We start from the raw sequence: 10,412 nt of genomic DNA, 5'->3' as shown, positions 1-10,412 counted from the left end.
TTGCAGCCAGTCGGGGGTGGGTGGGTTTGCAGCCTCCCAGCTACTGGCCACAGTGCCTGGCCAGCTGCACCCCTTCTCCCCAGCCAGTTGTAAACCCCACCCCGCTCCTGGCTGGCTGCAAAACCCATCCATCCATCCCCCCCACTCCCATGGGGAGATGGGGACCAGTCTCAGTTCACCATCCGCACCTGCTTCTGGCCTCATGAACTTGTACGTGTCTACGCTTTCTAAGTAGACCCTAACTTGTTCGTTAACCACTGCTGGGTGCTCACTTCCTCCCCAAAATGTGATGCCAGGTGCAGTATCCTGAGAGCTGACCCTGCCTGTGGAGACTGAGATAAAAAATCATTGAGAACTTCATCCTTTTCCACATCATCTATCACTAGGCTGCTTCCCGCACTCAGTAAGGGACACACACTTTTACTAATTTTCCTTTTGTTGCTGACATACTTGTTGCAATCCTTCTTGCTACTCTTCACATCCCTTGCTAGCTGCAATTTCGACTGCACTTTGGCCTTCCTGATTTCATCCCTGCATACCTGAGCAATGATCTTATATTCTTCCCTAGTCATTTGTGAGGTTTCCACTTCTCGTAAGCTTCCTTTTTGTGTTTTAGCTCACTGAAGAGTTCCCCGCTAAGGCAAGCTAGTCCTCTGCCATACTTGCTAGTCTTCCTGCATATTGGAGTGCTTAGTTCCTGCACCCTCAGTAAGGTTTCTTTAAAGTACAACCAGCTCTCCTGGACTTCTTTCCCCATCAGATTGGCCTCCCAGGGGATCCTATCCATCAGTTCCCTGAATACATCACATCTGATTTTCTAAAGTCCAGTGGAATTAGATAACAGTCTTCAAACATCTGAATGGTGTTATATAGAGAATGAGAGACTCTTTCTTCTCTGTAGTTGCAAAGGATGGGAGAAGGAGCATAGGTCTTAAATTGCAGGTTGGATATCAGGAAATACTTCCTCATTATGAAAGTAGTTAGGCATTGGAACAGTCTACTGAGAAAGGCTGTGGAATCTCTATCCTTGAAAGCTTTTAAGAGCAATTTAGATAAGCACTTGTCTGTGATGTTTTAGACAGGGAAGATCCTGCACTGAGCAGGGCTTTGGACCAGATATCTTTTGAGGTCTCTTCCAGACTTACTTTTTATGATTCCATGACAATGATGAATTTTCTACCACCAAAAATATTTTAAAATTCCCAACTACTTAGAGCTGCTAAAGCCAAAACTGATGAATTTCATATAATAGATTTTTCAAGATTAAAAATGAATAACAGGAGGACATGCAAAATGTGACTTTACTCACTTATCCTCCCACCAGATAGACTTTAAGTTTAGTTTGCTGAATTGTATGGCCCCAGATACAAATCATAAAAAGCAAGAAAGTAAACTGCTGGTTAGTTCAATCACATGTTAAACAGCTATGCTGCTGACAAGCTCCCCAGGGCACTGCTGTCTTGGTGTGCCAGGGAACCCTTCAAGTACCAAGCTTTCCTGCTGGGACAAACTGCTGCCTTTCCCCAAACAAGGGATTCTGGATAACACTTTTGTGCCAGTCCCTTCCCTCTCTATCCTCTCACTGCTAGCACTTTTTCTCACTCTAGCTCACTTTCTTTTCATTTGTTTGAAATCCTCACATGCAAGACCTGAACCAATGCAAAATATCATCGCAATTTGTAGGAGAATTTTATTTTGCTTTATTAGAACATAATTCCAAAGATAATCAACTCAAGCTGCATTTATGAAACAACTGTCTTCCTTTGGTTTATTTTTGAAGCTATAAGGGTGCTTGTATATGTGATGCCATGAATGTACACAAAACAAAAATGTCACTGTGTGGCTTAATGGTGCCACAGTGCACATATGAAAGATTTTTGGGGGTTTTAAATGACTTTGCATAGTTGCAAACTAAACTACATCTGAATGTAGTTTAGTTTGCAATTTTGCAAATTGCTAGGATCAACTGTCAGCTTGTTCCCTGGCTGTGGGAGAGGTGGGCAGCAAAAAAAGGATTGGCACCCTGGGGAGTGCTGCTACTGCAGAGGGAAGAACTAGCCATCCCCCCCCTCCTGCTCCCCCCGCAGCTCAGAGGCTGCTTGGCCCCCTGGCAGCTCACCCCCCAGCTGTGAGAGAGGTGGGCAGGCTCCACAGGAAAAAAAAAGGTTAGACCCAGGTGCCTGCTAAAGGCAGAACCAGTGAAGGGTCTGTTCCTTTTTTTTTTTTTTTTTTTTGGTGGAGCCTGCTGGGGGGCAAGCTGTCTGTGGGCTGAGCAGCCCCTGAGCTACAGGCGCCCCTGGTTATTCCTTCTACAGTGTCAGTGCCTCCCAGGGGCAATTAAAAACCCACTGTTTCAATTCAGGGGCATAGAATAAAACCTTGAGGATTAAACCCCTGTCACATGTTCAAGTGCCCTAAATGGCTACTTACTTTCCACAGAAGAGCAACCAGTGCTAACAGCAGTATGAGCCCGGCCAGTACACTTCCAATCACAACACCGACTGGTATCTCTGCTTTCTCATCAGGTTTCATTATTGTAACTGGAATCTGAAAGAACATGCGTCTGTTAATACTGACCGTATTTAAAGGAGATCTAATCCAAGCTTTTATTTCTTTGGAGAAACTGCACAATTTCCAGGAGTAAAGGCTGGCAGAATGCCCAAAACTCCTGCCCAATTCTCTCGTGTCAATAAGTATTAACTTATATCACAGTAGTGCCAACAGCCCCAGTCACGGATAAGAGCAATTTATGCTAAGTATTTTGCAAATACATAACAAAGAGATGGCCCCTCACAGTCTATAGGACCAAGAGTAAGAAAGATCTTCATTATTTTCCCCTCCTTTTACTAGAGAGTATCTTTCTGTAGTGACCTGGCACACTGCCGGTGGGTGCTGCACATGGCACTGTTGCTAGATAGTCATATTCTAGGACATTTGCCCCTGGGACTGGGGCTATGTTTGTCCATGTCCTTAAAATATAGACTTCTACTAATTCAGCTAAATAACTGATGGAAGAGTCCCCACCTGAACCATCACGGCTACAACACCACTCTAATCCCACTACCACTTTCCAGGTGATGTCTATCAAAGTGAGCTAGGTCAGCTAATTAAATAGGCATGTACAATTGCACCTCTACAGATAGTAATATAAGGTTTACAAACTGCCAAATTTTGTTAATATTAATCTTTGTGGAAACACTTTTTTGATACACTGCTATTAACTCTCACAAAAAACAAGATGGCACTGTATACTCTTAGAGCTGCTTGCTCTCAGCACTTTCTGATGCAATTTGAACTCAAGCTTTCTGGGAAACTCGCACCAACCTGCTGCCTCAGTGATTTAAGATTTACTGTTGAAAGCCTGTTGTATGCTGTACTGGGTGGGGCTACGTGTATCCATTTCACGGCAGTAGCCTTTGTGCTTTTTAAAACAGAATGGCCACAGTAATGATTTTAGCAGGTGAATAGCCTGAACTTTGTCCTCCAACTGGCAGCCTCTTTTTAACTGGAAAAAATCTGAAATATTTCCCACACAAATATGTCTAAAAACCTTTTCCACACAGCAACAAAGGATAAATTCAGTTCATTTGATTACACCGAAACTGCGCTTCTCTAATGTACAACAGGACTCAAGCTATTTTATATTCATGTGAGGTTCAGTGACAACTGTTATGGACACTGGAAGAATACCCAAGCTGTCAACTTTTAAAAGCAGTTCAACTCTGAAAGGTCACCATGTGAAAGAGGCAGTCTCTTAAAGTGACATTGTGACCTGCTTTCACGATGATACAAGGCTGGAACTGTCTATAATTAGGTACCAACTACCCAAGGTAGCAGCCTGCACAATAGCTACATCCCCTCCTCTGCACTGGTAAGTGGGAAAGGTTGGGGAGTAGATGGTCACTGTGGCCTGCCAGGGAAATGTGCCCTGTGCCAAATGGAGACTTCCACCCTAGAGCAATGGAGGGAACTCATGTGCTCCATAGACAGCACCACAACACAATGACCCTTGCCCAGGTGTCAGGGTGTATTCAGAGTTCCTATAGGGAGAAGGGCTACTGAGCAAGGGATGAAGCCGTTGCCTTCAGTGAAATATTTTCCTTCTCTTGAGCTGTTTGAAGCCAACACAGCTCAGGGAGTGTTAGCAAGGGTCTATTCTGCTCTGAATATTGTGAACAGAGTCCCACCTGCAAAATCTGTATGCCTGATGCATGAGCCAGAAAGCATCTAGCTTGAGTTTCAAAGGCTGTGAAGCAGAACAAATGTTTTAGTTGTCAGCTGAACAGATTTGATCTGAAATCTCAGGAAGGCCAAAATTTGGCTTCACTAAACTCAGTGAAGTTTATGGGAATCTTACTAGTGAAGTTAGCATTTCATCTAGAATTTCTGCAATACCACTGTAATAAAGTTTGCATTTCGGTTCTGGGTGTTTTTTTTATCGGTTACTAATACACAGGTTTTACTGTTAGATTCCTGGTGCTATACCTAAACAGTTATTTGGCAAAAATGGAATTTCATTTTAAGAAAAGATTAAAACCTCAGGTGTCTATATTTGAGACAAAAGAGCTCACATAGTGTATCTTTTATTTACATCTAAGGAGTAATGACACACTGTCTTTGCACACCGATGAACAGATTGTTGGTTCTGAAATTGAAACAATTTCAATTTTATAAAGTGAAAATACCTTAAATAACTCATCATCATAATCTTCCCTGGGGGCTTCTATTGAACACAAGACAGTTATAGGTCCCTAGCAGGGATTTCAATTTCAGGCTTTTATACAGGTTGACAAGAAAATACTAGATATTAAGGAACTTAGTTGGGGATTCCCTAGCATGTACAACTCCAGGTGCGATTCAGAGCATCACTCTTGCCTTGTGCTGAAGACTGCCTTGAGCCAATTCAGCTATAAACTGGTCCCTGACCTTCCTGCCAGGGCCCAATTTAATTGGACTTTCTTGTAGCTCTGAATGTATGCTGATGCATATCACCATCATGAGTAATCCAATTCCCTTTCTAGCTTGTTTCTTGAGTAGCGTTCTGGTCCTCAAGGACTTCAGAAAAGACGGTCCATTCTCATGGGTTAGATTGGATTTTGGAAAAGTCAGTCCATTTTCATGGATTAGATTGACTAGCTAGTCCTATATAAAAATAGTGTGTGTCATGCTACATGTACACCAGGGGAGGCAGATGTGTTTTTCTATTTCCAGAGTATTGTTACAAGAAAATATTTTTAAATACTATTTAATATTTATATTTTAGTGAATGAAATCATTGGGAGGAAATATTCATAACCATACCAGTGTACCCAAAGCATTTGAGAAAAATCACTTAAAAAATCTTTGCTACATCCATTTGCTGCTAGAGAATGCTATGCAACATGTTATAGTATATACTTAATTATAATTTGATGCATGCAAACCATTCATTATTAAACTCAAATGTAAAAATGCAAATAAAAATGAAAATAAGAGTATGTGAAAGATTTCCTGAAGTTCATGAATCCTGGACAATTTATTCTTTTGTGCAGAAATTCAAACACTTTTACGTGCATAATAAACTAGTTGAAACCTTGGAGATTCCTACCATGTTTTGTTGGTGGTTTTGAAGCTAAACTGAAACAAAACTCAGATGTGCAAACTCATCTACACTAACTAAACACTATCTGTAGGAACACTGATAAAATGAAATCAAAGTTTTAAACAACTCTAGAATTTACAGGATTGCATGTAACCAAGCGAATGAAAATGCTTAGTTGGTAATAGAGGTTAAATAGGGTAATACAATTTCTGTGACCTGCTGCACACCTCGCAGTGACACAAAAAAAATACCAAAATATTAGCATTGGTATATAGTGAAATAAATAAATGAAACATTTCTGCTTGTGTAACACTTACAGTTAAGGTGTTCTCTCCAATTACAAATAAGTCTTGGTTGTGTGGTTCAATTTCTCCATTTGCTGTCAACTGTAAGGTCTGGAAAGTTGACTGCAATAGAAACATGAAATTGTAAAACATGTTCTAATCAAGTACACCAGTAAGGAAGATAGCCAATATAATTTTCCTTAACTGAATGATATTTTACAGCTAGAGTAAAAAATCAGAATTAAGAATGCTACAGTTATATTTCTCATCTTAGCAAGCTAGGAAAGTCAGGCAAAAGTGGACCAGAAATGTGGACATCAATACTGCTATTCTCACCTGTTGTAATTAAGAATTTAAAAGACAATCAATGAGAAAAAACCCTTTAATTATACCATTCAGGCAAAATGGAAGATACATAAGAATCTGTAGTTAATTGGATATAGTCACAGAACCAGAAGAAAGGGAAGAAAGATCAGGACAACATACAGCAGATTGGGGAAATTGTTCTGGCCTTTAAAAGTGGAAAAATAAGAGCATGCTTTCCATGGCACTATCTTCAGAATCTTTCTGCTTTTCTCTCTCTCACTTTTTCCTATCACACACTGTCATCTGCCTCACTCTGTCTATGTGCCAGATACTTAGCATTCACCTTCCATTAATACTTCCAGTATTAGGAGCCTATGTAGCAGTTCAAAGATTGCTGCTTCAGCACTGCTGTGCTCTATGTGACACTTGCCTTATACTATAGGCAGAACAAAGATACTCTGTTTGATGTTAGAGGAGGAAGGCAAGTAAAAGCCTCCTATAACAGAAGAATTATTGCAGATGGGGTGAATAGTCCATAATATCTCTGCCAGAATCTTTTTCTCTCATTTACTGCTGACTCCTAACCTAAGTGCACCTTTCTGTCTCTTGTCCCTGCTTCAAAGGGACAAACACACCTGGCTTCATTTTCATATCCAGTGACAATCAGTTATTTTAACTAAAAAAAGATACTGGGGCACACTGTGTTACAACAGTGACAATTGAGAGGAGGATATGGAGGCAAGGTTGTGAGATGAGGAAAATTACAACAGTGAAAAATTTATTCTACAGAGAAGCACACATTGTCTGCTCCCCTGTCTTCTTTCTCTCACTTTTATTAAAGTTCCTACTTTTTGTGTAAGTGGAGCAAAATCCAAGTGTTCTTGATTTGACTCTCAAGAAAAAATAAGCGCATTCTCAGAGAGGGCAGTAAGAAAGCTACCAGACTTCCTTCATACACTTGCATAAGGATATTACTATGTCTGACCTTTTTATTTTATGGACAGAATATTACAATATTCTGGCTTGTAAATGTCAGTACTTAGCCACAGCTTGGCAGGCAGAAGAAGGTTGAAAGTGTTTTGGGTTTGTCTGACATCACAGGCACAGGAGAGCACCGGGATAGTTTTGCTTGGTTGCCTAACTGAGAAACAAACAGTGTTTCATTTTAGAGGGCATGATTAGCATTTGGTCTTGGTGGACATGATAGGGCTTGAGACCTGGTAGTTAAGATTATTTATTTAAAGGATGTTTTTAAGCATACCATAATTTCAATCTGAGGCCCGTTTCTTTGACAGTGGCCCATTAAAGAACAAACAGAAGGTTTTTTTATATGCTTTATTTGGTGTGCATAACTTTTCTGGAGAAGAAAAATGGCAGCTCGGCCAGCATCACATTCTGGAGTTTTGCTACTTTTAAATTACTTTAGAACAAATGCTATATAGGTATACAGCAGTTCAGAAGGTAAGAGCAAGGTAAAAGCAATGGGATTGCAAATTTGATACGACTACACTGTAGTGTTTTCTCCACTCTCAGGTCTGAAAACTGTAGTTTGTGGTTATTTGAGCTTGCAGGACTGTCTGGCAGATCGAGTGTACATGTGCCAGAAGATCTGTGTCACCCTATCCGGGTGTGACACCTATCTTACAGGGTTCATATCTTGCTATTTAGTAATTTAATGGTTTTATTAATGCAGACTTCATATTTATTTCAGCTTCAAATGCATTTTTACACAGAATTGTTAACAACTTCATAGAAGAGAAGAAAAGAGCTTTCCACACAAAGATAGTCTTTCAAAAATACGAAAGTTTCAAAAATACAAAACAATACAAAATACAATTAGGTGCAAAGGTGCTGACTTTTTTTTCCCCGGTGGGTGCATGTAGATGTAAAAAAAACCAAACCCAAAACCCAGTGCTTTAGTGCTTTACTTTTAACTTGATGTGTTCCCATGCTGAGCTCCAGGCATGCCCAGAGGCAGTACATTACTTCAACTCAGCTCTTCAGTATCTGTACAGGTTGGGCACTTTAGTGGGGCTTTTTTGGCACTTTTATCTAATAGCTGATTTAATCAGCTTTAGCTTAAAGAGCCAAAAAGCCCCACTGAAGTGCCCAATCTTTACAGGCTGGGTCAAAGAAGTAGTAATGCACTGCTTCTTCCAGTAAATGCACTGCTGCTTCTTTATTTTAAAAAAAAAAAAAATCTGCAAGTGTTGCTGTGTGTGTGGTCAGCACCCACTACACTTTTTTTTTGGTGGGAGGTGATTGAGCTTGCTCACCCATGGAGTCGGTGCCTGGTTAGGTGTACAATAGGTATAAGTATATATAATACATATAATTACTCCCTGTAAAATATGGTTGATACTTACAGCTGCAAAGGTCCCATTCCATATCCTAGCAGACACATTTACAAAATATTCTCCTTTCATCCTGAGGTCTCTCAGCCAGCATGTAACTGTTGTACACTGTGCATTCTGACAGTTCTATCAGAGGAGAAAATATTAGGATTTTAAAAAGCACTTCTCACATTAATGAATACTATAGTTGCAATCTAGGCAGGCAAAGTTCTTTGGGTAGATGTGATATCTTTTATTAGACCAACTGAGTAGTTGGAAAAAAGTTCTTTGCAAGCATTTGGGCGCAGTCACCTTTCTTCAGGCATAGGGAACTGTTGTTCTGAGACTTCAAGCAATGAAAGAATCTAAAAGTGTGACAGGATGTCAGTGAGAACATAAACAGGTGGAAATTATGAAAACACAAGCTAGAGCAGGGAAGGGAGGGAGAAAAAGCAGGGGGGAAAAACCAGAAAGGTGAGTAATTTTATACTTTTGTCCCTGGGTTACATAGCCTCTTATCTTGTTATTGTGTCCAAATTTATGAGTTATGCTGCACTGGTAGCTTTGATAAATAAAGCACCTTACTCATCTGTAAGGTAGATGCAGAACAAGCTATGTAAGTTTATACTTGCTCATATTCACATACAAACCCACCTTACCTATAGATCTCCTCCAGAAAGTGGAGTCATTTCACATGTTTCTTAATGTCATATGAACATATATTTTCTAGTCATTTAACAATTACATTCAGATTAATTTATTCAGCATTAGTGACTACACTGTGGTAATATCTGAACAACAAACTTAGTACAGTTGTAATGGTCAAATGGTTTCTATAGGAAAATCTAATATAGATTGGACAAATATGAACAAAAAGACCATGCTGAGCGAGTTGCAAGGAATGCTAGAGATAGTTCTTCAAAAAGAGCTACTTGTTCTGACACACACAGAGTATACAAAGAGGCTATGGTCACTATGGAAACAGTTTAATTATAGAAATTAAAAATAGAAAAATATACTTGGACAAGAAGAGGAAAACAGCAGTAGTACAAATGATAGCCCTGACCCTGCACTGTCAATGTAGAGTGCCACTGGCATTAAGAAAGATCTGCCTATGCAGCTCATAGTGTTGTATCGGGAACATACAAAGGTCAGAGTCCCAGCTTTATCTCACCAATTCTTTTGCAGCTCTGAAGTTTTCTTTCTTGAAAGAAGCTGAATAAGGTGTTTTTCCTATTTGCAATGGATTTATGTTTGCACTGCATGTGACACCCTGGGTCTAGAAAGAAATTGTTATATTATATGGGATGGAACCATAATCATGATTATGCACATTACTATGACAAGTTTGCCAGATGGTGGTCACTACTAGTATTACAGCTGCAATGTTAGATCGTTACAGATATAAATAATGACTGTTTTTACAATTCAGAAATTAAATGATTTTCATGAAGAAATAAATCTGGTATCTCTAAAATCTATGTTTATTAAAAATTTCAGACTGACTCACAATTTGGAAGAGGACCCAGCTGAGGAGTTACATGACTATTCCCTATATGTAAGGCAGGTAATGTTTGGAGAGCTTTATCTAAACAAGTATGTGGACCCTATTTTTTTGGAACATACATGTGGCAAGTGTTTCAGAAAATACCAGTTTTACTGAGGCAGAGATTCTTTGACCTCTGACAGTCAGATCTACCACCACTCATACAAGGTTCGTCTCATCTTTGGCTTCCATTTTTACAGATGGGAAAATGAGGCATGGAACAACTAAGCAGCTTGCCCAAGATCATACAGAAAGCCTGTGACAGCAGGAATGTGAGCCCAGATCTCCCAAGTGCTGATCTTGTGTCCTGATTACTAGACCATCTTTTCTTTCATTCCCTCCCTCTGAAGTTGTAAAGGCAT

The 10,412-nt window shown here is 39.8% G+C and overlaps 1 protein-coding gene across 2 annotated transcripts in view; it reads right to left on the bottom strand.

The window, feature by feature from the left end:
• ITGA2 (integrin subunit alpha 2) overlaps positions 1-10,412 on the bottom strand; it is a 109,388-nt gene that overhangs the window by 7,064 nt on the left and 91,912 nt on the right. For both annotated transcript variants that reach the window (XM_019532043.1, XM_019532044.1), the window contains exons 26-29: positions 9,679-9,783; positions 8,538-8,651; positions 5,899-5,988; positions 2,431-2,547 (exon numbers count right to left, since the gene is read on the bottom strand). In XM_019532043.1, the coding sequence (XP_019387588.1) occupies positions 2,431-2,547; positions 5,899-5,988; positions 8,538-8,651; positions 9,679-9,783 (426 nt within the window). The remainder of the gene's footprint in view (positions 1-2,430; positions 2,548-5,898; positions 5,989-8,537; positions 8,652-9,678; positions 9,784-10,412) is intronic.

Source organism: Crocodylus porosus, unplaced genomic scaffold (genome assembly GCF_001723895.1).
Source record: "Crocodylus porosus isolate Cpor-Errol unplaced genomic scaffold, CroPor_comp1, whole genome shotgun sequence".
In the NCBI taxonomy this organism is placed as follows: Eukaryota; Metazoa; Chordata; order Crocodylia; family Crocodylidae; genus Crocodylus; species Crocodylus porosus.
This window is presented reverse-complemented; position numbering and strand designations above follow the sequence as displayed.